The sequence below is a fragment of the Raphanus sativus genome, unplaced genomic scaffold (genome assembly GCF_000801105.2).
Source record: "Raphanus sativus cultivar WK10039 unplaced genomic scaffold, ASM80110v3 Scaffold1021, whole genome shotgun sequence".
NCBI classification, from domain to species: domain Eukaryota; kingdom Viridiplantae; phylum Streptophyta; class Magnoliopsida; order Brassicales; family Brassicaceae; genus Raphanus; species Raphanus sativus.
The window spans coordinates 1-26,627 of NW_026616335.1; the positions used below are offsets into that span (position 1 = coordinate 1).

Genomic DNA, 26,627 nt, shown 5'->3' on the forward strand with positions numbered 1-26,627 from the left:
TGGGGGATGAATTTCTGACTTTAGGATTTTTTTTCTTTTTTTTTTTTTCGGTGAATCATTAGGTTCTTGCAAAACAATAACCTAACTGGCAAGGTTCCTAGCAAACTTCTTCAGAAGCCAGGACTTGAGCTAAGGTAAGCTATCAAAACTCCAGGAATGGTTTTGACCGTTCAAATCTGACCTTTGAATTGGCTAATACAACTAACTCGCTGATGCTTTATTACTTCAGGGTTTCTGGTAATCCCTTTTTGACTCAACCACCACGTTGATTCAGCCCTTTTAAGAAGAAGAAGAGGACAATGATTTGAGTTTGTGTTATAGTTTTGTAAATTAGAAGCCTCTCACGTGTACAATCCTACTTTAACATATATCTGATGAAATGCTTCATTCTTTTATTACTTACTTTGGGGGACAAGGGAATACTGATTGCATATGTTGTGTAATGAAAAACAAATACATCATTGTTGTATTATGAATCTTTGTGATAAACTGAGTTTATGTGATGATTCTCAACTATATCCTTTCTCACCCGGATTCAGACTTGTAGATATTCTTTAGATCAAATATCTATCAATATGTCACAAGAGTACAAGAGATATATGAATAAGGAGAGCTGTAAGTCTGTAAAAAGTGGAGCCTGGTTCAAAAATGGTGAAGCAGAATCAATTGGTGCAGGGAAAAGTAAATTTGAGAAAAACATCTGAATCTTGCATGTGCCCATCAGTATTTCATCATCATTAACTAACAAACTTTTTTTTATATCTGCTCTTTCTATCTCATGGATCATCTTTTTTTCTTTTGTTATTGTCATTTATTCTTTTGTCTCCAACATTTCACATCTCTAACATACAACATATCTAACACACATCATCTCTGTTGATAATGACATGCTTTTGGATCCAGAACACATGAATATATCTTTACTAAAATATCTTAACACTCTCACACATTAGATCTCAACTTATAAAACAAAAAAAAATACACCTAAAAATGCTTAATCACATGCATTAGAGTTACATATCACATGATAATCCGAACTAATCAACCAATAATAAGATGTGTCAAATCAAAAGATTCCAACTTTTCAAGTGATTTTCTCTACTCTGTTCTTCCTAAGAGCAAGCGGAAACAGAGGACGCAGCGGAACAGAGGATTTAGAAGGAGTGCAAACAGGAACATGCATCATCGGCCTTATCCTCATACTCGTCGATCTCGTCCTCTCTAATCCTTTCTTACCTCTCTTACCTTCTTTCTCCTCTCTCTTCGCCGCCGCTTCCTCCAGCGAGCTCGATGATGACGTGGACGACGACGGAGACAGAGACGACCTGGAGCTCCTCTGTTTCTTCAAACGCAGAAGCTCTTTCCAAAGAACTGTGCATTTCGGAGGACGAGGAGATGGATCTTCATCTATTAACCAGCTCACTCTGTTCCTATTGTTGTTATTCTCATGATCTTGATTCTTCTTTCATCACTTCCACTTTACGATTCTCTTCTTCTTCTTCGTTGGTCCTCAAGTTAACGTTTTTAAGCTTCTCCGAGTGCTTTTCTTGCCAGAAAGGAATCAACTTTCCTTCGGAGAAGAGCTCGTCGGCGGTGTGCATCCTCTGTGGACTCGCATTCTCCGAAAAGAACTCAAAGTCGGAGACTTTCACTGACCCTTTGACGACTTCTTTCTCTAGCTCTTTACATGTTACAGGGCTGATACAGAAGAAATCTCCACCGTCTGAGAAAGAGATACGAGGTCCGATCAACGGTGGTGATTCAGTCTTTGAAACCGCCTCTAAAACCATATCTTCTACCTATAAACTCCGGAGTACTACGTCAGAATGTGTGAGCAAATCGTGATATAGATGTGTAGATGATTTGGTTTGTGTCTGCTAGTGGTGGATGATGAAGACAATATGTAAATGAAACAGAGGGGAGAGAGGTCTTAAAAGGAGAAACAGAGTGGAATTCATAGTTAATTATAATTAATTTTAAGTAAAATGAGTTTAGAATAGTACTAGTGAGGTGAGGAGGACGACCACATGGATACGTTAGGGGGAGACAAGGAGACAAATCACAGACATGTAATTAGAGTAATGAGTTTATGAGTATTAAATATTTGAAGTATAGAGACGGGCAATGCAACTGCAAAATTTATAGAGTGATTAAAATCTTGCAGCGATCGAGATTGAATTTACAAGAAAAGAATGGTCGGTCAATGGGAGTGGGACTTAAAACGAGAGAGTGCATGAAGGAGGGTAATAAAACAGCTAACAAATATGTCGGAACATGATCATCGTGAACAGCCAATCATACTTTAAATTATTTTTTACCAATGGACAATAATCTGCTACCATTTTCATACCATCCCTTAAACTATTTTGGATCTCGTATATAAGTTATGGATGCAATAAAACCAAGAAAATCTTTAAAAACAATGGGTCAAAGTATCCGTTTGTTGTCTCAAAAAGAGAAGATATATTAAGCTAAGGAAATCAAATCTGCCTAATTAAAAAACCTCCACCTTAATTACTGTCATCCATTGAATACAATGATCACATATCCGATGAATATAAATTATGTTTAGCTGTCCTTGTATGAAACTCTATTATAAAATAGTATACTAGCTCTGTAAACATTTTTAGATAAACAAAAGCAATCCATATAACATCACTATAATAGTCATGACCAAACTACGCATTTGCTACTTAGTTTCTGGAGTCATTTGCATCCTCTTTCATCACCTTCATGATCACCTTGGTTCTTGCTCAAACCGTGTTCAAACCAAAACATCCTATACTACAAACCGTATCTTCAACTGTCGAAAGCGTATCCACATATGTATCACCAGCGCTTGATGTCCAGCTAAATTTTACTCTTACACTTCAGATGCTTATGACGAATCCCAACCTTGCTGATTTTGAATACAATACGGTGGAAAATTTGGTTTACTACAGAGATATTCTAGTGGGAAATCTCACTCTTCCTTCGACTACACTCCCAGCCAAAGGCTCGGCGCTTTTGCCATGTCCTCTAGTACTTCAGATAGATAAATTCGTTGCAGATTTAGGTGATATTTTGCAAGATGTATTGCAAAAGAAAATTGTGATAGAGACGAAGGCACACATGCCCGGAAAAATCACAGTGTTGGGAATCTTTAAGGCACATTTAAATACAGTATCCCATTGTAAACTCGTACTTAGCTTTCCTTCAATGGAAGTGGAGATGCAAGTGTGTGAGCTTGACACTAAGCTATAAAACATTGATGTTTACTCCGGTAAACATGGGCTTAGTAGGGAAGAGTAATTTTCATGTAATCATATACTTGATTGTTTTTTTTTTCATTTTGGACTCTGAATCTGGATGTTTGTTTAAGTTATTTCCACATGATTCAAAGTGATAATAAGGATGAATTAGGAAAGTACCAAATGATAGAATAATCAAATCCAAAACATTTAGCTGAGTATACATATTACATAAAATTATTATGAAACGTTCAAATATGGTTTTATTGAATATGTGATTCAAAAATAAGTGGGGAAAGAGAAAACAAGATCATTATCCAAGACAAAACAAAAAGGATTTACAGACCATACAATAACCGTAGATCTCGCCTCTGCTATTTTGGAAACACGATCCCATTTTTAGACAAGTTTGGATCTCAGTTTGGTCTGAGACTCTGTGACATGTCTTATAAATATGCGGTTTCCTCCCATCTTCTATCCATCAGTGTCTATCATTTCAGCAGTGTCTCTGTCTCATTCTTCAGTTTCCTTCATGTTTTATCTTTAGCTTAAACAGACACATAACACATATACAAACAGTTTGACATATATTTAGTTTTAGTGGTGGTAGTTTTTGATCGAACATGGCTGTTGTTGTATCAAGCGGGAATGCTCCGGCTTTCAAAGCCAAGATGACTGTCTATGTCTTTGTGTGCGTCGTAATTGCCGCTTTCGGCGGTTTGATCTTCGGTTACGACATTGGAAATATCCGGTTTACTCTCTTTCTCTGTATCTGTTTTCACCTTACTTGTGTTTCAAGGAAACAAAACTCCAAAGCCTAACTTGTGTAGTAAGTTACCTTTTCTTGATTTTTCTTTAACCTAACGTTAATGATTTTAAAGGTGGAGTTACGGCGATGGACGATTTCTTGAAGAAGTTTTTCCCCACGGTGTGGGAGAAGAAGCAGCACGTTCATGAGAACAATTACTGCAAGTATGATAACCAGTTCTTGCAGCTATTCACATCGTCTCTTTACCTAGCCGCCCTAGTGGCCAGCTTCTTGGCTTCAGCCGTATGTTCCAAACTTGGAAGGAAACCCACTATGCAGTTTGCTTCTGTCTTCTTCTTGATCGGTGTCGGGCTAACCGCAGGAGCCGTTAACATCTTTATGTTGATCATTGGAAGAATCTTGCTTGGCTTCGGTGTAGGCTTCGGCAATCAGGTAGGTATATAAATCTTACTTGCTCTGCAAGATCTCTAGAAATGACCTAACATTGTTTGTATCCACCTTAAATTTTCAGGCAGTGCCGCTTTTCCTGTCGGAGATTGCTCCGGCTCAGCTCAGGGGAGGTCTCAACATTGTATTCCAACTCATGGTCACTATTGGAATCTTTATTGCCAACCTTGTCAATTACTTCACTGCCACGGTTCACCCTAACGGATGGCGTATTGCTCTCGGTGGAGCTGCAGTACCAGCCATTATCCTCCTCTTCGGTTCATTCATCATCTGCGAGACTCCCACGAGCCTCATCGAGCGCAACAAGAACGAAGAAGGCAAAGAAGCCCTAAGGAAGATCAGAGGAGTTGAAGATATAAATGAGGAGTATGAATCTATCGTCCATGCATGCGAAATCGCGAGTCAAGTCAAGGATCCTTACAGGAAACTGTTAAAGCCAGCGAGTCGCCCACCTTTCATCATCGGAATGCTTCTACAACTTTTCCAGCAGTTTACAGGAATCAATGCCATTATGTTCTACGCACCGGTCTTGTTCCAGACCGTTGGCTTTGGAAGTGATGCAGCTCTTCTCTCTGCTGTTATCACCGGAGTAATCAATGTTCTCAGTACGTTCGTCGGGATTTACCTCGTCGACAGAACCGGACGGAGATTCCTTCTTCTCCAATCTTCCGTTCACATGCTCATTTGTCAGGTAGGTATCTTGCTTCACAAGTAATCCTCTAAAAACAAAAATCTTGAAGTAGGTATCTTCCTTCACAAGTAATCCTCTAAGACTAACAAACTCTTGTAACAGTTGATCATTGGAATCATTCTAGCGAAAGACTTGGGCACCACGGGATCACTAGGGAAGCCACAAGCCTTAGTGGTTGTGATCTTTGTGTGCGTTTACGTGATGGGTTTCGCGTGGTCATGGGGACCTTTAGGATGGCTGATTCCTAGCGAGACGTTTCCTCTAGAAACTCGAACTGCAGGATTCGCTGTTGCGGTCTCGTGCAACATGTTCTTCACCTTTGTGATCGCGCAGGCTTTCTTGTCGATGCTTTGCGGGATGAGATCGGGGATTTTCTTCTTCTTCAGCGCTTGGATCATAGTGATGGGACTGTTTGCGATGTTCTTCGTACCGGAAACTAAAGGAGTCGCTATTGATGACATGAGGGAGAGAGTGTGGAAGCCACATTGGTTCTGGAAGAGGTATATGCTTGCTGAGGATGATGACGTGGAGAAGAGAACTGAATGAAACCAAATGTATTTTGTGTGTTTTTTTTTCTGTTTCTTTTTCTTGTTGATGTTTGAATTTTTTTGTTACTTCTTTTGTTTATGTGAGAACATAGAGTGTAATAAGACCAACTTGTATATTCAGGTTAGGTATTTTATTCCATGAAAATTTTCCTCAAAATCTATAAGTAACTTATGCACAGTTTTATTTTTTGTAGTAGAATTCTGTGTTTCAAAATAGAGTTCATGTTTATGTTTCGAAATAGAGTTGCATGTTTTTGTTGTAGGGTTTTATGTTTTTGCAGAAAACTACTATTCTATCCATTTCACAAAGATAAAAGTTTTGAAAAGAATTAGTTTCACTAAGATAGAAATTTTATGTTTTTATGAAATTATTATTTAGTTATAGTAAATTGTAACTTTCAGAAAAAAAAAATAATTGAGTTACTATTGATTTAACTTTATTGAAAACTAATATTTAAAAAAAATTATGATTTTTTTTTCCAAAATTAATGTGTTTTCCTAATAGTGGGATAAAGGTAAATTTTACTTTTTCTGTAATAAAATTCAGTTTTTTTTTAAATTTACCTTTTCTGTAATAAAATTCAGTTTTTTTTGTCATCAACATTACATCAACATTACACTTCAGCTTTCTTCTACTAGAATTCTAAGTTTGTGTGCTAGTTATTATGTAGTAGAATTCTATGTTTTTGTAGTAAAATCATATGTTTTTATTAGCTGGACCAAGTGAAGCAATACCAAACTATCAAATTTAGATTGTCTTAAATAAACCATAAATCATAAACCTTCTCCTGATACCAACCAAGATTCATCACTCACTTAACCTCAAAATCTTGTCTAGCCAACTTAAAATGCAAAATCATAAGACTATCTATATCCGTTTTTAGAACAAATTCGATGTTTTTGAAATAAATTTAGTTTTTCTGTTATAAAATTATAAATCTGTGTACTAATTATATAATAGAATTCTATTTCTTTTTCTCTAGTATGATCCTAATGTTTTGATTTGATGTACCAAAGGCAGCAACACCAGACAAGCAAAGCAACACAAGACAAGCAAACTTAGATTATGCTAAAATATATCGTAAATCATAAACTTTCTGGTGATACAAGATTCAACATTCACTTAACCTCAAAATCTTGTCTAACCAAATCAAATGAAAACTCATAAGTTCCTAGTGGTAATATGTTGTATTAGAATTGATTTACCATAAAAAATTACAATTTAATGTAATTTTAGTAAAAGTTATGTGGTAAAAACTATAGATGAAATGAGTTCATTGTATTTGATTTACTAAACTTTTAAAAATAACTAACCGGTAACATTTTGATGTATTTTAATTTAAAATAATATTTATTATGGATTTAGTAAAATAGCTGAAAATATAAAATATGTAATAAAAATTAAAGAAATATACTTAACCAATATATATATATATTTTTTATTATAGCAAAGGTGGTTATATATATACATATAATTTTTAGTTACCAAATAGCTAACTTCTAAAATTAAAGAAATAATTTTGTTTAAATAATAAAATCAAATAAGAATATTTATAAAGATCTTTGACTAACTAATTTAAAAGATTTATTTTCTTAAAAAAATGGTTTAGAAACAGAAAGAAAGTAAACGTGAGAAATGATTGCCAAGCAATTAAAACATTAATTTGTTTAAAAAAAACTGCAAGTAACCGTAAAATAATTGATATAAAACAAAATTCTTTCAGAAAACAAAATAACTACTACCTACATACGATTTTGCTTGAGGTTGATTAATTATTTGAGTTACCAATTTTACAAAAGAGATCATTCAAAATTGTACCTCAAATATAACACATTAACTCGAACATAAACTCAAAAAAAAAAAAAAATCATGATTGGTAAAATTTTTGAATTATAGTCTAGATCAAACTTAATCAATAGTAAATCAAGTCACCAATAAAAGCCATAAAATACTAAAGGTACTGTCAAGTTTCACAAACATTTCAAAATTCAAACTAAAATAGCAAAAAGACAAAAAAGGAAAGAAGTTTATGTTGGTGGAGAGCAAAATTTTCTAGTCAGGAAGTATTTGCTCGTTGTCTGCATCTCCTTCTGTCTCAATGGTAGGCTTTGAAGGTCCAGCTCCTGGAGCTTGCTTCTTCTTGATACCACTCACTATATCATCAATCCTCAGAAGCATACACGCCGCTTCAATCGCTGTCTTAAACGTTTGAGCCTTCACATTGTACGCATCCCATATCTAATCACAAAAGTTCAAAGTGTTAAAAAAAACAAAGTCTCAAACACCACAAAGCACAGCTCTCTTTATTCTTTACCTTGCTCTCTTTCATGTCAGCTATTGCACCAGTGTTTCCATCGATTCCAGTCCAGGCATTCTCACCATTTGCATGCTAAATACCAAAAAAAACACCAAAAGATTCAATCAATGAGAGAAACATTCAGTAACAGAAAATGTCAGATAAGAAAACACAATGGTAGACGAAAGGGTACCTTTCCTTGCAGTGCTGTCATAGTTCTGATCACGTTAACTCCACAGTTCTGTGCTAGAGTACGCGGAATAGCCTCAAAAGCTATAGCAGCTGCTTCATAAGGCCACTGTTTCAGTAACAATCAAGCATTAGAGATCCCATTCAACGTTAACAAGATTATAACTACAGGCAAAGAGCAACCTTTTCGATTCCTTCAATCGTTGCACTCTTCTGTTTTAAAGTGGCGGAAACGGTTAATTCAGTGGCTCCTCCACCAGGAACAAGCTTTGGGTTCTTGATGATGTTTCTTGAAACAGACATGGCATCCTGTAGGAAGAAGAATGTTATCAGGCATCAAGTTCTTAACTCATTTAAATGTTTAGTAAATATCATTCACGCACCTGAAGATTTCTTTCAACTTCGTTGAGAAGATCTTTACTTGGTCCTCTTAAGAGCACAGTGCATGCTTTGGGTTCTTTGCAATCAACAACGAAGGCAAAGAAATCATCTCCTATTTTCTTGACCTCAAACAAGCCAGCGCCAGTACCAACATCAGACTCTTGAAGTTCGTCAGGCCTGTTCACAATCACAGCACCACACGCCTTAGCGATTCTGTTGTTATCCGTCTTTCTCAGCCTCCGAATCGCACTAACTCCAGCTTTACTGAAGTAGTGACATGCCAAGTCACTGAGTCCCTTCTCTGTGATGACCAGATCCGGTTTGAACTTTAGTATTTGCACGCAGATGTTCTCGATGTACTCCTCTTCGAGTTTCAGCAGAATTTCCCAGTCCTCTTCTCTGACCAACTCGGCATTTGTTTGGTTTTCACCTTTCTTGTACTCGAGGGGACAGTCGAGAAGAATAATCCGTGGGTTGACGATCTTTCTCTTCATTTTACCAGGAGCAACTACGTCTTTGTTGAACATGACTCCTTTGAGAACTTTGGAGTCTTCCAACTGGCCACCAGGAACCTTCTCAACCTTGATGTATTTTTTGATATCCACTTCCCTCAATCCTTGTCCAAGATCAACACCAACAGTAGTTGTGGCGTCAATAGCCAAATCCTATAAGAGCCAGATATATTAGTATTAGAACATGAGTACACGAACTTAGTATGTAGCTTCTATATGTGCAGATGAGGAAATGTGTTTGTGTCTTATAACTTTACAGCGGCTTATTATGCAGTCTAAAAAAACACATATGGTTAAACCGTAAAATCCAACATGTGACGTATAAGGACAGACTCTTTACTAGTTAAAGTACTCACAGCAATTAGATCTCCAAACTGGCTGGTGAATTTTGTTCCTATGCAGCTCTTGACTAATCCTAGTACTGTTCCACCTGCAATATAAACATTTTTTTAATTAATAAACATGAGTAATTAGCGACATCGATCCACTTGGCAGAAAAATATAAATAGCGATGAAAGAAGTGGACTTACGGTCATTCACATCGATTGTCATGGCAATCTTGTCAAGAACAGCGATAGCATCCTCTAGAGCCTTATTGTAAGCTGCAGTGAAGAAAACAGTATCCAAAATGAAATACAGGTAAAAAAAACTACAACAGTGTGGAATGGATGGTAGCAAATGATACGCAAGTATACCTCGGCATATGACTGTAGGATGGTAACTCTTTTCAATGAAAGCTTCGGCAACATGTAACATTTCACCAGCTGTTGGAATTAAAAGTAAATGAGTGACAGTAATAGCAGCAGAATATATGTTTGCTTTAAAGTATCAAATCCACAATAAAACATCAAAGCAGTGCCTAGTACACTCTTCAAAATCCAAACCTAGTGGTATACAAAAGATTCAACAAAAAAGAATCATCAGATATGATGTACATACCAAGAACAATAACAGATGTAGTCCCATCACCGACTTCTTCGTCCTGTGTGCGGCTCAGCTCAATCATCGACTGCAATCAACACATACAGAGAGATGACAAACATATCAGAAAAAAGGAACAATTAGAAGGCAGCAAAAACGTTCAAGAACGGGAAGAAGTAAAACCTTAGCTGCAGGGTGAGCAACATCTAGTTCACGCAAAATAGCATTCCCATCATTGGTAACAACAATTCCTGTAAAGATCCATAAACAAAGAGTTTAGCAGATATAAAACACCCATAACCCCAGAAGAAGAGAACAGATCCAAGAAGAAGAAAAAAAACTCAAACAAATAGTAAAATTTCCAAAATGATATTTAGGTTTATGCATAGCTAAACTCAGAAAGTGAAAGCAGAATAGTTTAGAGAAAGAGGGAACTACAAATCTGTAAAAGATTAAATCTTTCAAGAGGCATAAACATTAACCTAATCTAGGGTTTATGTATAAGCTAACTCAGAGACTAAAAAGCAGAAAAAGAGAACTACAAATCTGTAAAGACTGAACCTTTCACAAAGGCATAAACTTTTAACCTAATCTTAGTCTCTTATTAAGATTTATAGAGAAGAGTAAACAACAGTAATAAATAAGAAGATGAAAAGTTACCTCCACCAGCATCAAGAAGCATCTTCAACATAGAGCGAGGACCCAATGTGGTGCGGATGATATCAGCCACAGCCTGTCCAAAAAATCGAACCATAGTGAAAACCAATGATTCAAAAGCAGAGAATGAACCAACAAAAAGGAAAGGACTTTATTATTAATATATTTACCTTGGAAGCTTGAATGTTACCATGGTGAACCTTCGTTCCAGATTCACGTTTCAAAGAGTCCTCTGAAACATTTTTGACGAATCAGTAAAAAGCATTAGTGAGAGTGAGGAAAACCTAATAGAGACGAGATCTGAAGGGTAACTTACTGAGAACGAGAACCGGAGCGTTCATGTTTTTGCGATCTAAGCGTTAAGTGAAAAGAATTGGAATCGGAGGAGAAAGTTTTGCAGCGACGGCGACGGAGCAGATTTGAGAAGTGGAAGGAAGGAAGCTCAATAACAAGGTTGAAGGATGCTATTTGCTTCGCGGCTCTTACTCTCTCCTTTTAGTCTTCAGTTTTTTGAAAAGCCCAAATCTAAACAAAGCCCATAAGCCCAGTTTAAGTTTACTGTGTATTCCAAAATATTTGCCTAGAGTAAATTAATAGCCCATTTTTAGATCATATTTGGAAATGTAACCTTTTTGTAAATTAAACAAATATAAATGTTTCATGTATATACGGATACAAAAAAAAGAATCTAGATTTCAAACCAGTTAAAGTTTAACGCATTAACTAGATCATGACCTGCCGATTTTGCAAACGCGGATTGTATAGGAACTTCCAAATCGAAATATTGTGTTTGAAATGAAAAAAAATTACTAATCATGGTGATAACCGAGATGAAATTATGGTATAAACCGATGTTCAAAAGTGAATTTTTTAAATAAAAAAAATATGGTGGCATCTATTCAAATAAATTCAAATGTTAAATATATTCTATTAGAAACATACTCGATATTAGTTGGTTCATTGATATTTATATCTAATGTATGTGTCTATAATTAATATATCTAATATTATTTGTATTAACACAATGAACTAGATTATGACCCGCTCTACCGAGCGGGAGTCAATTTTTTTTTATCTTTGTTTCTACTAAATTTACTAAATGTTATACATGATTGCAATGTGTATTAATATAAAATTTTGATAAATAACAATGTGTACTAATGTGTTTAAATAAGTAATGTGTTTAATTACTAAATTTGATTTTTAAATTTTATGATAACGTGAAGTAGATTTTTATATATATTATTTAAAATATATAGTGCTATATATTTTGTATTTTCAACATTTATCATATAAAACTTACACTGGAGTATTATTTATATGAAAATATGTGTAACATAATATATAAATATATTATATAAACATATCTACGATTTTCGCAAAGGCCATGCGCACCCGCACGGGTTTTATTTTTAAAATGTATTCTATATTGTTTAGTTTTATGTAGTATCGAGTTTGTATAATTCAATTTTGTGTTTAAAGAACAGTATCAAATATGTCTTTATGTAAAAATAACACTTTGCAAGCGCGAGTTGTGTCTTTTTATTGTAACACAAAATTTTATATAAAACTTATGTTTTTTTGTACATTACGAAATTTAATTTTTTAAAATAACTATTACATAATTTCAAAGTGAATTTTATCTCTGAGTTCTAATATATTTTGTGTGTAATGGTTCAAAGCATTTTCGATATATATTATATTTCAGTTTGGTTTGTTTTTAGTATTATTGTATAAGTATAATACTATACAATATTACTATATTCTATACAATATATAAAGCTATGTGTTATTTGTTTTAGAAAGTAGATCAGGCCCAACGTAGTTAAAGAATAGTCATATCTTTATGTATGTGTCTGTGACTTATATACTTAATGTTATTCGTACTAATAAAATCAATATGGCCAATGAAAGTATACTGATCAATTTAAAATGAATTGTATAAGGTAATTCTAAAATGATTAATATTTTTAGTATTTTTAGTATCTATCTTATTTAAATCGATATGTAATAAATGTGAAAATCATATATGGAATATAGACAAAAAGAAGAATTGTATTTAAGGAAATACATCAATGCAAAGTTAGACTATAGTACGTATTATATATAAAGAATGAGACATTTAATTTAAATATATGAGGTCCACCTTTAAAATCCACTCAGAAGAAGTTGTAATGTTTCTGATTTAATAAGATAGATATGGCCAATAAAAGTGTATAGTTTATGTATATAATAGTATGTTTGATATATGTATTCATATATAAATCAACATAGAATAATATATGGAATATGGGAATAGAGGAGATCTCAAACTGTATAGAGAAGTTTACTGGTATAAATTGATCGTGGCGGATTCAAATACATGCAAGGATTATGTATATTCATTGCACCAATTGATAAATTTCATGATCCATCCTCATTTATTTCTCAATCAACATATACAAAATAACCTAGATAGGGTTTGTTATAGAATCCAAAATCACCTCTTGTCTAGCCCTAAAAGACTGTCTCACAACAAGTGATTTATTCTCGATCGACAAACCTCCTAAGAACTACAACCAGTTTGGGATAACAGCTCACGAGGCTCTTTGCCATGTCTCCTCTGGTATGTATCAATTGACCCAACTTGATAGAGATCCGATTACGTCTAGATTGAAAAATAACTACACTTGATAATTAATGTTAATACTTTGCCATGTTTTGCATAACACATTACACATATCATGATAGATAGCACTGTCATTTAGGTGATAATTAGTAAAAAGAAAATTCAATGCTTGGATAGCCTTCTCTTATAAATTACAGCAGCCGCCTTGCGGAAATGGACTGTAAAACTAATGGAGCTGATGTCATGGATTATTGCAATGGAATTTATCCAATATATAAGAATATATTAATATTTGAGATAAGTGAATGTCTTGCCACCACGAGCTCAATACCCAGTTTATCATCGACAAGTTGCAATGCACGTGATTTATATTTTCAAATAAATATTTGCATTTTGTGTGTTTGATAAGAATGGCCGTGTTTTATAGTGGTTAGGGCACTTTGATTAAGTGGCTCTGCACTAATGTGTTTTTATCTTCCAACTTACCAAGAATATTTTGGTCACTCTCCTCGTGATGTATACGTAGCCCTCACTTGCATTCTATGTATTTTGAACTAGTTGATCATATTTAAAAACGAATATACTGAAATTTCAAATCTCTCAGTATGTCGTGTAATCCAATATATAGTTAGTATTATATATCACACATTCGGTATTGACATGTACGATAAATGGATAGAGCACTCAAACAAAATTGAACATTTACATCTCGCTTCCTTAATTTTTTGAAACTCCAAATTGTGGATGCCATTAGCATCAGGTCAGTTTTTACATTAAGGGATCCACTACAAAAAAAAGTGTGTATTGTATCACTTAAATTGTATCATAAAAATAAATGATACTATTTTAAATTACTTACTTGTAAATGATACAAATATATATAGTTTTACATCAGTTCTAGTAATTGATATTATTATTAACTAATTTGACATCACTTCAGTAAAGTGATATAATTTTTATTAATTTGAATCACTTAAAACAAAACTGATATAATTACGTATGTTTGTATCAATTAAATAAATGGTACAACTATTATTTTGGCTGACATCACTTATCAATATGATACAAAATTTATATCAATTAAAAAATGATGGTAACAAAAGTTATATAACTGTATTTATCTTTAACATCAGTTTAACTAAAATGATGTTCTTTTATTTAAGTTTGTATCGGTTAATACATTTAATCTGATATAGAATTTACCTCCGATAAGAACCATTAAAAAGCTAATAAAACAATTTACTTGAACGATTACAAAAATATCTTAAACTTCAGAAAAACAAAGATTACGGAGGTGGTTACTATTTTCATGGCTTTAATTTAACTGAGCTTTCATTTTTTTTAAATAACTGTTTCACTATAACAATGAAGCATCTTCTTCTTCTTTTTGTCGTGATTGCTCATTCATGGTCTTTTAAGTTCTCAACTTTCTTTTGTCTTATATGAGTCATAATGATGGGTGTTGTTTTTTTTTGGACAAAAATGATGGGTGTTGTTCTTATGCAGGGTTTGCTAGTTAGATTCGATGGAAATTTTCTGAAAAGTATTGATCTCTTTTTCTCCTCTCTATCTCTTCTTCTTTTATTGAAAATTTACAAATTATAGAAGTTCTTATTAATGGCAAAGTGATCTTTCTTTGTTAGGAAAAGGAGCATTTCAAGACATAAGAGGAGATGCGTCAAGAAATACAGTTGATGAAGATTTTTTCTGATGAATCTCCTTTACTTCACTACTAAATCGACTCAGTTTCACACCATCAACAAAGAGTGTAGATGAAAACATGGATACAAAGGAGAAGAAGAAGAAGAAGAAGAAGAAGAAGAATTTGGATTTATGAAGTTCTTATCATAAATTCTACTTAAGTGTCTTATAATCATTTTCTATGTAGCTTTGAATTCCGCTTCCTTCATCTTGTTTTTAAGTTTCTCTATATTTTTCTTTTAGTTTTTCTTTTGTTCTTCGTCAGATTTATTATATTTCACTAAAAATTTAATTAAAGAATTTATTCATTGATATTATCCACCGTCAATTGTGTACAAATAATAACATATTTAAATTAATAATTATAAATAATAAAACTATTAAAATAATTTTAAAATTTTGATTTAATTTAGTTGTGGTTATTAATAAATAACTGAAATCAATTATTTTAATTGATGTCAATACTTATATCATTTTACAATAACTGATGTAATGTTAGTATCATTTTTGTAATTGATACATTTTTGTATCACTTTCAATCATTGATACAAATATTAAATATTTTTACATCAATTATTTTATAGAATGATGCTAATTATTTGCATCACCACTTTCAGAGTCATTTATTTAAACGATGTAAAAGTCTTTTACATCATTTAAAACTAATGCAAATATTTAAAATAAGTGATGTTAAACGATCATTTTTTTGTAGTGGGACAGCGAGCTACTAATAATAACATGCTCGATTATACATCACATTTAAACTCAAACTTTATTCAAAAACTGATTCAATCGTTGTCTAAACCAAAACTCTTATATATTTAAGTTCTTGCAACTCTATATAAACCTCTTGTTTTTTTTTTTTTAAAGAACTAAAACTCTATATAAACCTCTTGTTAATTTTGGTCGTCCAATCTCAAATACAGTTTATAATATTTCTTGAAAAATGAAATGTCGTTATACATAGGGTCCCTTATATACTACAAAAGCTTCTCATATTTATTTTTAAATAATTTCTACTATATAGTTTTAAAAATTATATGTGTAGCTTTGCAAAGAAAAATACAGCACATTGGAATGTTGCTAGCGGTGGATACCATGTTATTTCGCTAAACGCGTGTGTGATCTCGTACCTGCCATCCGAAAGCATTTGCATCTTCACACTTAACTCATTTAGTTTAAGTTACTTAAACTGATAAAGTTTACCTGAAGATATTTTCCAAATTAAAATAAAAAGTCGGCCGTTCACGATTCATTTTCTAAATTGAAAATAGTACTCACCAATGAGATATGACCACTAAAATTATTGTACGACTCTTAATTTAATAAAATACCCATTATCAACTCACAGAAATCAATGATCTATGTATTGTGTGCTATATATAGCGCTACATTCGTAAGCAAAATGCAATATCTCAAATACCTACCACAAAGCTAGAGACAAAAGGAAATACATCGGAAATACAAAAATACAAAAATGGATAGGCTTCTTCGCTTCCTTGTAGCCAAAGTCATCTTATTGGCTTTAGCATCTTCGTTTGTATCTTGTTACGACCCAAGTCCTCTTCAAGACTTTTGTGTTGCCGTCGATGACGTTAATGGCGGTAATCTCTATTTAATATGGTTATTTAATATCGTACTAATTATAATTTATTACTACCGTTTCTATATATAAATAAGAAATTTAATGTGAAGTGATGGCTCTTGAAACTATAAGACACATCTATACTATACTAAAAGGTTAATAAAATCAAAGGAGAAGAGGTCCACGTCAGCAAATTAATTCAGGCCAATAGGAGAAGAATTTTCGTCCACGTCAGATCCATCATTTAACTCTGTCTTAATTCAGTAATGAAGTGATGGCTCTTGAAACTAGAATAAATTGATTTAAAGTGTAAATATACCCTGAAATTAGTTCAGGTGCTCCTAATTATAATTCGATATATGCTTCAGTCTAACATGCATGTCGTGTATAACGAAACAAATTGAGAACTACGTACAGCATAATTAATTAGTCAGAACAGTAACAGAACAGACCAATATTGATTCAACAATAATGCGATGATTAATACGTAACAAGGTTTTTTTCTCTTATTTTCAGTTTTCGTGAACGGAAAATTCTGCAAAGACCCAAAATACGTGAAGGCCGAGGATTTCTTTACTTCCGGACTGAACATCGCCGGAAACACCATGAACCGCGTCGGTTCCAACGTTACCAACGTCAACGTAGACAGAATCCACGGACTCAACACTCTCGGAGTCTCTCTTGTTCGTATTGACTTTGCCCCGGGGGGTCAAAACCCGCCACACACGCATCCACGAGCCACGGAGATCCTCGTCCTTGTTGAAGGAACGCTTTTAGTAGGGTTTGTAACATCAAACCAAGACAACAACAGATTGTTCTCGAAGGTTCTTTATCCTGGGGATGTGTTTGTGTTTCCCATCGGGATGATCCATTTCCAAGTGAACATTGGGAGAACGAACGCGGTTGCGTTTGCTGGTCTCGGAAGCCAAAACCCCGGTACGATCACAATCGCAGACGCGGTTTTTGGTTCAACGCCTTTGATAATGCCGGAGATTCTGGCTAAAGCGTTTCAGCTGGATGTGAACGTGGTTAGGTTTCTCGAAGCAAGGTTTTCTTCTAAGTACGATCATCATTATTAATAAGATTAAAGGAGTGAATTAACAAAAGAAAGATAAAAGGAACGACGTGAAATGTAAAATACGAATAAATGGTGTGATGTGGTATGTAATATAGTGTGTGAAAATTGAAATAAAACAATTAAGGCGGTAAACACGAGTTATTAATTACAGCTTGATAATAAAAACTGTGAACACATGAAATGAAGCCAATATATATAGAACTAGATAACATGCCAGAGCACTCTAAGAACGCTTGTGTTGTTGCAGGACACGCAAGCAAAAGATGAGACAATTTTTTGGAGAGTTGACAGAAAGAAAAACAGTTCTTTAGAGTTTATTATGCACCTAGAGCAGGAAATTTAACACCAGCTTTTGTCCATCTTTGATTTTATTACGTATTTACCTATATTTTAGATGATTATTTGTTTATATTTTATTTTCTTTTATATTTTTAAAGAATTTTTATATTTTGATTATTTATTTAGTTTTTATTAATTGTTAACTGTTAGCAGTTAGCAATTACTCTATATGAAGAACATATAATATATCATTTCATAAACTCAAACGTCAATGTAAATATGATGTCTAAAATGTTTTGGCGTAAGTAAAATAATACAATCAATGGTAAAAAAGTTATATTGTCAAATCTTTTAAATCCGTGAGAAGGTATTTTGTATTCAAGTTGTTCTTTAGTATTTTTATTATTTTGTTTTTATTTACTGTTAAATATTTTGAGACATTGTACTATTTTAATTATTGTTTCTCTTTCTGTTGTGATTTTAAATTCTATGAAATATATCTAAAAATATTTTTGTTATTCTTCTTAGATCATAAATTTATGTAATCATTTAAAACTATTTTTTGTATATGGTTATACAATTTTAAAATGTTTATTAGATTATATATATATATAGGAAGCAGAGTATAGTTCTTATTGCTCATGAGGTCTTTGGTCTCAAACTATTGTATGAATTCCTTGGTACTTTTATTATTATAAATTGTATTATTTTAAAAATTATAAATAATGAAAAAGTGAACAGTTAAAATCATTATAATAGACAATTATTTTATATATGGCAAACATAATGAAAGTGACTATTCACTGCAAAGCTATGGAAATCCTATAAATTGTTGATATAAGTTGCTTCTTTGCTGCTGTGGAAGACGTTAAAAACAGAGTTTTTGTCGGACGGACCACCAGTGGTTGTTTCAGCAAATGGTTCCTTCACATTTTCATCAACACCGACACTGATCTTGGTTGGGAGTGTGTTTATTCCTGGCATATCATTACCAGAGACACCATTGTCATCCTGTAATCACAAACATACACATTGTCATCTCCATGGGTGGCAAAGAGGCTTGCATTTTAAGTATTGCAGTAGCTTATTTCCACAACTAAATCTGGGATTGGTAGACGCTGACTGCAGCACTGCACGTATGGAACTTATGAAACACAAAAATCCTAGGAGAGACTATCAAAAGAGAGATTACATCACCAATCAATTATCTGAGAAAATGTGACCAACTTCCAAATTAGCCAAAATGAAACCCAATACACAAACTATGTTGCATTGAACTAAACAGGATGATACTATAAAAATAACGATCAATAATTAAGATCAAAACTTGCTTTCAGAAGAATATACAAACATTTCCGATCATGGCACCATTACGGAAATCCAGCTCAGCAGGTTCAATTTCCAAAGTCATATTTCTTTGAAATTGGTGGTGGCACAGGCCTTGGTCCAAAGTGACTTCCGTTTTGACCTTGCGTACAGAATATAATCAGCCACGTTCGAAGATTAAGAGATTGAAACACACATCAAAACACGCGTCTCTTGGAATCTCTGAACACAAAGTACATAAAACAATAATGCATTTAAACAGATTCCTGCAGAAAGAGAAGAAAGTTTTTAAATTTTGCATTGATCTTTTCATAAACAATAACAATCAATGCAAGATCACAAAGAAACTCAAAACTCACATACCACGTTCTTGCCTTTCTTAACTTGACACCCAATGGACCATATAGCCATTCTTTGTCATTATCAACCTCCACAAACAGTTCTCTTTTCGGAACAGTGAGTATCTGATCCAAATACTTTAGGTCCGGATGAGGCGGCTTTGGAGATGCTTCACCATTTTCTTTGACTTTTGCATTCAGTGTTGCAGCCACATGACTCAGTGAGTAAACAATGAGAAAATGATCGAACACAAATCTAAACAAAAACTGAAGAAACGAACTTAAATGATGTGTATCATCAAAGCCGTATATGGAATACATCGTTCCGGCGGCAAGCCTCTTCCGGAATTTCGAAAGCCGGTGAGCATTGATGGTGGCTTGCATCAATGTCGACTGAGAACAGAAAAGTGTTAACTCTTCATCAGTAAACAAAATAAACTCGCCGGAAATTGATCGAACTCAGATCTAAAAAAGAAATAGAAGAAAGAACTTACATTGACGTCCACTGATATTCGTGTTCACGCACACCAATTAACCTAATGTGCACACTACCACAATCGAATGGTATGTCGATGTAGCACTTTAGGATCGAATCCACAGAGACCAACTCTTACACTTTATTTCTATAGGATCAATATTAAGCTAAAACAATATGGGGGTTTTGAGTTTTGTAACAAGCAGCAAATAAAATAAAGTAAATGTGAATTCAGATTAAAGAGAAGCCAGCCTAGGGTTACTTCATCGGGTGTCAATACTTGTGAGCCAAACAATTATTCAAGTGCTAAATAGAACAGTCTAGAACTCGGATCACTCAAGTAGAACAGTCCACTATCGTGATACTGCTCCCTATGCTGATCGATCTCACCGTCTAACTGTCGTTGAGGTGAGAAGCGACAACAAGCAATAGAGATCAAGTCCGATAGGTTCACAGAACACCCTAATATCTACTTTCGCTGATTAGGGATGCAATGCTCATTCAAAACAGATCTAGCAACCTAAGCACTTTTGATGATCAGATTAAACCTATGATCTAACATTAAGCGGCCAGTTTAATGCAAGCAGTAAGAATGGTTATGAATGAAGACAATCGAGTGATTCACTTATCTATGTTTAGCTCACGAAATCAACACCCTAGAACCCTAGACAAGCAAGCCGACTACTCAGCCATGAACAGAGAAAACACAGAGTTCATAGAAGAATAATACTGCATAAATATAACAGAAACAAAGAGAGGGTTCAGGATAATCTTCTCTATGGAGAGAGAGATGGAGCCTTCTCCCTTTACAATAAGCAAATCCAATAATCTAAAAGTCTCCAATGGTTTCTTGTGTCTAGAATAGCGTAGAATGATAAAGAGAAAACAGAAAATATGATATATCAAAGGCCACAGGCGGCCAGAGAGAAAAAGAGGATAATTAGGGCAAATCCCGAGATGTTGTATTTTCCTTATTCGTCCGGAACAACCGCGGGATCACTCCGTCTGCTTGTTCCGCTTGATCGGGAACAGTCATCAGACTGTTCTGCGTGAAAATCACCAAACTGCACTGTTTTCTGCTTCTTTTGTTCCAGCAGGTCCATCTCCCATCCAGTGCAACTCCAGACCTGTAATGACTCGAAAAGGACTAGAAAGACTCGATAAAGACTTGAAAACCAATTAGAAAACATATATACAATGATGTATAAAACACCATATATCAATTCCCCAGACTTAGATCCTTGTTTGTCCTCGAACAAGGCCAAGTATCAAGAACAGGGAGAAAGGTTTGAAAGTGTGGGAACTCTCCTATTCTCAGCAACCATACCTTAACCACGAATCTCTGAACCATACAAGCAGTAAACTAGGACAACACACCCTTACCAGAACCCCACTGACTGCTGTTCGAAAATCGGCTCCATACTCTACATCTCAAACCTGAAAAAGCAACACTATCGAGACACAACTCCCTACATTCATTTAAGAGCAGCGTGAGCTTCTCATCACAGGCACTATTCAGGGTAGACGGGCTAGGTGTGGAACAGGCTAATTTTATGGTGGAGCTAAAGAGTGTTTAGGGGCTACCAACTTTTCGTAGTGGATGCAGGATATCGCGCAAAATAGTCGTGAGAGGACGGCTCCATTGATGTCCACAGCCCCTTACTCGTTTTGCTATCTCAGGAGCGACTGTTCTTTTCGTTCGGGAACAATCATCAGACTGCTCCGCTCATTTGTCTGCTCCTCATCCCTTCAAATTGATACCTACTCTTCTGCTCGACCTTTCCAGTGGCTCATGTATCCTGAATTCTTCTCCTTCTCCATCACCATATGCTAACAAAATGAAAGATAGATTTTTTTTTTTTTTTTTTTTTTTTTTTTTTTTTTTTTAACAAAAGATGGTGGGGTGACGAAGAAGGAGGTAACATGTGATGTTTGGATTGCCACTGGTGGTTCTTCTGGTTCAAATCATTCTGGTTCTCCACCCATGTTCTTGCACAGCTCATTGGTTATGGAGCGGTTGCTCCCTTAATCTGCTTGTTCTCCTTCTGGCTGAATCTGCGCAGCAGTAACGAGTAAGAGGCTGCGTCGATCCTTTCCTCTCCGACCTTTTTGCACATATCTGCACATATAACACTGAAAAACAAATGCATGAAGGTGGATAAAGGCTAAGGTTCAGGGTGGGAACTAGCTAAAGATGAGCTAGCCACTCAGGAACAAGCAAGATGGATAGAAAGAATAAGAAGTCCTGAGTGTAGTTCTCGTTTCCCTGATCTAGTGCCCATAACAAGAAGAATTTCAGTCAAGATTAGGTTCAAGTTATTTGGAGTTAAGTCTACCCAGTGTAACCTGATCGGCTGAGAACTTCTGGAGAATCAAGTGAGATATGTCAGGGTGTTCCAGGTCCACATGTGTGTCTTTCGCCACTGCTAAGGTCACTGAATAAGACAACTAAAGCACGAGGTGGTTAGTGATCAACACAGAATAAGGTCCTAATTCCCACAAAACTTTGACTGACTCGATCAAAAAAACTGACTCAGACTGACTCAAAGAAAAACAAAAGAAAGAAACGAGTTAGTAAACGACGAAGACCCTCCCCCAGACTTACTTCACAACGTCTCGGTGTGAAAATAAATCAGAGAGAAGGTGAAAACCAGAATATACAATTTTTTTTTTTTTTGATCGAGATACTTACCTGGAGCGGGTGCTCCGAAAAATTCTGGGTGTTCTGTCGCCAGATTTTCACCTGGGCGGTTGTTCTTGGCTCCTGCAGAACAGGGAGCTCCGTTTCTGCAACCCAGAATTTTTCGAAGTATCTCGAATTTTTCTGTTTTTTGACCTGAAACTCAATAAACTAAAACGAAAATAAGCAAACAAAAACAAAACCAAGTTATATTTACACTTACCAGTGGGTTGCCTCCCACCAAGCGCTTGGTTAAAGTCACTAGCTTGACTTGGTGACAGGGATCAGTCGGGTTGAGCATGAGGGCTTGTTCCAAAACAAGCTCCACAATCAGACATGTTCAGCTTCAAAACTCTGCTCAACAACCCTTTCACAGCAGCTTCTCCTTTCTCTTTCAGCTCATCAGTGAGAATAACTCTGACTTTAGAGAAAGGTTTAGAGGTACCCTTGCACTTTACCTCATACTCAATGGATTTCTCATCACACCAGTGAGGTGTCAAAGTCATAGTAGGATCTCCTTTGACCCTTTTCTTCTGGACTTTCTCTTTCACCCTTGCATTCCCACTGAGTTTCTTGGTATCATTGTGAGGATCTCCATTCAGAACTTCCTTGAACTCACTGTTTTTACCAAGCTCCTTCCTTGGAACAACCTTCAGCTTTTCTCCACTGAACACTGAGATGCAAGAGGCGTGTAGTTTCTGAAATCTGGTGGGAACAGCCTGATAGAAGACATTCTTGTTGATGTGGGAGAAGGAGACTCTCTTATTAGGCATATCAACGATTGCTCCCACTGTAGCCATAAATGTCCTTCCTAAGATCAAAGGCATCTCATGATCCTTGTTCATCTCAACAACCTGAAATTCAGTATGGAGAACACAGTCCCCAACTTGGACAGGAAGGTTGCGAATGGTGCCATAAGGAACTGCTCTGGAAGAGTTTGCAAAAGTCAGAGTCACCTGAGAAGGCTCAACTTCAGTAATGCCCAACTTGTCTACAATCGCTTTGAGACAAGATTCACACAAGATCCAGAGTCACAAAGAGCTTCCTCAAATTCTACTCCAGCAATGGAACATGGAAAAGCAAATTTCCAGGGTCATCAACCTTAGGCAACACCTTCAGGTGTCTAGGTGGAATCGGATAGGGAACCTTAGGAACATAGACTCGCACTGGTGGATATCAGTAGATCGGTCGGAGATCGTGGAGCAGTCGCGGGAGCAGTCGTGGGAGCAGTCGCGGGAGCAGTCACTCTAGAGCTAGCAGACTGCTCTGTTCTCTGTTCTGCGCCCAGAACAGTCTCAGCGAACAGTTGTTCCGCTTGTTTTTCCTCAGATTTCTCACGTCTCTGCTCGGTTGCATTACAGTGCTCAACCCTAGGATTCATCACACTTTTCCACGAATGATCTCTTGCTGTCTTTTAACAGTTTCAGCAGTTTGAGCAAGCTGAACATCAATCTTCTTTATGTGGTTGCTCACAGTATCATATTTTGAATTCAGCTCAGTGAACATGCTGTCCATCCTGGTGTTGATGTCTGTGGTAACCTGATTCAGTGCCTTGACCTGAAGTTGCTGGCTCTGGAGCATCTGCTGCATCATAATGTTCAGATTTTTCAGATCATCTGGCGGACTGTTCCCTGCAGTCGGAGCACTCGCGGCTGGAACAACTTGCTGATTGCTCTGCGGGATGGTGTTCTGATACCCAGATCCTTGTGCCTGGTTGTTCTGCAGTAGCTGATCGACCTTAGCTGTTAGCTCATCAATTTTCTGGGTGTGTACACTGTTCCCTTTCTTGGAGCGGTTGCTCTCCTGATTCTCATTGGCTGAGCTAGCTGCCATGTTCTCAATCAGCTTGAGCGCTCCATCAGTGGTCTGAGTCATGAAGTCTCCATTGCTCGAAGAGTTTAGAGCACCTTGGTATTTCCAGTCCACCCCATCATAGAAAATGCCCAGGAGGTAATCATCATCAAATCCATGGTGAGGGCATTCTCTCTGGTAGTCATTGAAGCGCTCCCATGCGTCACAAAAAGGCTCATCATGGAGCTGTCTGAATGAGGTGATCTTGTTCCTCAATGCAGCTGTTCTCGCCTTAGAGTAGAAATGGTTGAGGAACGCTGATCGGACCTGTTCCCATGAAGTGAGAGAGCCGGTAGGGAGAGAGTTCAACCACCGTGCAGCTTTTCCATCAAGAGAGAATGGGAATAGCATGCACTTGATGTAGTCTGGTGGCACACCATTCGCACGAGTGAAACTGCAGACTTTTTCGAAATTCTCAATATGCTCCATTGGAATTTCTGCAGAGAGACCAGAGAACACTTTTCTCTGCACCAGATCAATCAGAGCAGGCTTGATCTCGAAGTCCTGCCTGGTGCAGAGTGGAGGAACAATGGCAGAGCGCGTAGTAGGAATGTTCCGCGGAAGGTTTCTCTCCCGATTGGAACAGTCTGCGCTGCTTGTTCTTGCCGCGCGAGAGCAGCCTGTTGAGCAGATTGTTCTGCAGCTGCTTGCTGAGCTTGGATGGTCTGCTGCATCTGAAGCATCTGCTGTTGCATCAGTTGCATTGCTGCAGCGAGATCATCTTGATGACCGTGATCACCCATGGTGGTGTCAGTAGGCCTTGGCTGTTGTCTGTTCTGATTTTCTAAACCTTGCGATCTCCTGCAACAAAGAGAAAAGAGCAAGTTAGAGGTCTTAGACTAAATAAATAACCGAAAAATAAAGGTAAAAAGATGGTCCCCGGCAACGGCGCCAAATTGATATTCGTGTTCACGCACACCAATTAACCTAATGTGCACACTACACAATCGAATGGTATGTCGATGTAGCACTTTAGGATCGAATCCACAGAGACCAACTATTACACTTTATTTCTATGGATCAAATCAAGCTAAACAAATATGGGGGTTTTGATTGTTTTGGTAACGTGAGGAACAAGTAAATAATGATTAAAGAGTAAATTCAATTAAAGAGAAGCCAGCCTAGGGTTACTTCATCGGGTGCTAATACTTGTGAGCCAAACAATTATTCAAGCTAATAAGAAGTCTAGAACTCGGATCACTCAAGTAGAACAGTCCACTGTCGTGGTACTGCTCCCTATGCTGATCGATCTCACCGTCTAACTGTCGTTGAGGTGAGAAGCGATCGCAAGCAATAGAGATCAAGTCCGATAGGTTCACAAACACCCTAATATCTACTTTCGCTGATTAGGGATGCAATGCTCATTCAAAACAGATCTAGCAACCTATTACGGGTTAATGAACTGGTTAAACCTATGATCTAACATTAAGCGGCCAGTTTAATGCAAGCAATAAGAACAGTTATGAATGAAGACAATCAATGGATTCACTTATCTATGTTTAGCTCACGAAATCAACACCCTAGAACCCTAGACAAGCTAGCCGACTACTCAGCCATGCAAACTGAAAACACAGATATAACAGATGAAGAAAACATGCTGAATCAATTAAATAAAAGAGATAGGGTTCAGGATTCTTCTCTAAGAGAAGAGAGATCCTTCTCCCTTTACAAAGTAGCAAATCTCAACAATAAAGTCTTAGGTTTTTCTCTATGAAAAATAGCGTAGAATGATGTAGAAAAATAGAAAAAGAAGTTATATCAAAAGCCACAGGCGGCCAGAGAGAAAAAGAGGATAATTAGGGCAAATCCCGAGATGTTGTATTTTCCTTATTCGTCGGGAACAACCGCGGGATCACTCCGTCTGCTTGTTCCGCTTGATCGGGGAACAGTCATCAGACTGTTCTGCGTGAAAATCACCAAACTGCACTGTTTTCTGCTTCTTTTGTTCCAGCAGGTCCATCTCCCATCCAGTGCAACTCCAGACCTGTAATGACTCGAAAGGACTAGAAAGACTCGATAAAGACTTGAAAACCAATTAGAAAACATATATACAATGATGTATAA

At 36.0% G+C, this 26,627-nt stretch overlaps 3 protein-coding genes, 1 non-coding gene and 2 pseudogenes across 4 annotated transcripts; 4 read left to right on the top strand and 2 right to left on the bottom strand.

Moving 5' to 3' along the window:
- Positions 1–904: 904 nt before the first annotated feature.
- LOC130503571 (uncharacterized) lies at positions 905–2,038 on the bottom strand (annotated as a pseudogene).
- Positions 2,039–2,669: 631 nt separating this feature from the next.
- On the top strand, positions 2,670–3,243 carry LOC130503573 (uncharacterized; annotated as a pseudogene).
- Positions 3,244–3,853: 610 nt separating this feature from the next.
- On the top strand, positions 3,854–5,842 carry LOC130503572 (sugar transport protein 6-like). The gene is made up of 4 exons (XM_056998193.1): positions 3,854–3,974; positions 4,106–4,431; positions 4,511–5,137; positions 5,240–5,842. The coding sequence occupies exons 1-4, from the start codon at positions 3,854–3,856 to the stop codon at positions 5,681–5,683; spliced, it is 1,518 nt and encodes a 505-aa protein (XP_056854173.1). The 3' UTR covers positions 5,684–5,842.
- Positions 5,843–7,556: 1,714 nt separating this feature from the next.
- LOC130503574 (T-complex protein 1 subunit gamma) lies at positions 7,557–11,118 on the bottom strand. Its single transcript, XM_056998194.1, has 13 exons — positions 10,959–11,118; positions 10,813–10,874; positions 10,646–10,718; positions 10,169–10,236; positions 10,004–10,073; positions 9,760–9,828; positions 9,595–9,666; positions 9,421–9,494; positions 8,555–9,217; positions 8,355–8,480; positions 8,176–8,280; positions 8,001–8,075; positions 7,557–7,924 (listed from the first exon to the last, which is right to left on the bottom strand). Exons 1-13 carry the CDS (start codon positions 10,981–10,983, stop codon positions 7,739–7,741), a joined length of 1,668 nt encoding a protein of 555 aa, XP_056854174.1. The 5' UTR covers positions 10,984–11,118; the 3' UTR covers positions 7,557–7,738.
- A 5,240-nt stretch (positions 11,119–16,358) lies between these two features.
- On the top strand, positions 16,359–17,746 carry LOC130503570 (germin-like protein subfamily 1 member 7). Its single transcript, XM_056998192.1, has 2 exons — positions 16,359–16,555; positions 17,053–17,746. The coding sequence occupies exons 1-2, from the start codon at positions 16,429–16,431 to the stop codon at positions 17,613–17,615; spliced, it is 690 nt and encodes a 229-aa protein (XP_056854172.1). The 5' UTR covers positions 16,359–16,428; the 3' UTR covers positions 17,616–17,746.
- A 6,929-nt stretch (positions 17,747–24,675) lies between these two features.
- LOC130503575 (small nucleolar RNA R71) lies at positions 24,676–24,782 on the top strand. The gene has a single exon (XR_008940871.1). It is a non-coding gene; the product is annotated as a small nucleolar RNA R71 (small nucleolar RNA).
- The last annotated feature ends 1,845 nt before the right edge of the window (positions 24,783–26,627 follow it).

Excerpts from the sequence above, each read along its gene's own strand:
- LOC130503572 (XM_056998193.1), top strand. The coding sequence starts at position 3,854 with ATGGCTGTTGTTGTATCAAGCGGGAATGCTCCGGCTTTCAAAGCCAAG. Across the intron at positions 4,432-4,510 it reads GTGTAGGCTTCGGCAATCAG|GCAGTGCCGCTTTTCCTGTC; the intron begins GTAGGTATATAA and ends TTAAATTTTCAG. Across the intron at positions 5,138-5,239 it reads TTCACATGCTCATTTGTCAG|TTGATCATTGGAATCATTCT; the intron begins GTAGGTATCTTG and ends CTCTTGTAACAG.
- LOC130503574 (XM_056998194.1), bottom strand. The coding sequence starts at position 10,983 with ATGAACGCTCCGGTTCTCGTTCTCA. Across the intron at positions 9,829-10,003 it reads TACATCTGTTATTGTTCTTG|CTGGTGAAATGTTACATGTT; the intron begins GTATGTACATCA and ends TAATTCCAACAG. Across the intron at positions 8,281-8,354 it reads CGATTGAAGGAATCGAAAAG|TGGCCTTATGAAGCAGCTGC; the intron begins GTTGCTCTTTGC and ends TTACTGAAACAG.
- LOC130503570 (XM_056998192.1), top strand. The coding sequence starts at position 16,429 with ATGGATAGGCTTCTTCGCTTCCTTGTAGCCAAAGTCATCTTATTGGCT. Across the intron at positions 16,556-17,052 it reads CGTCGATGACGTTAATGGCG|TTTTCGTGAACGGAAAATTC; the intron begins GTAATCTCTATT and ends TCTTATTTTCAG.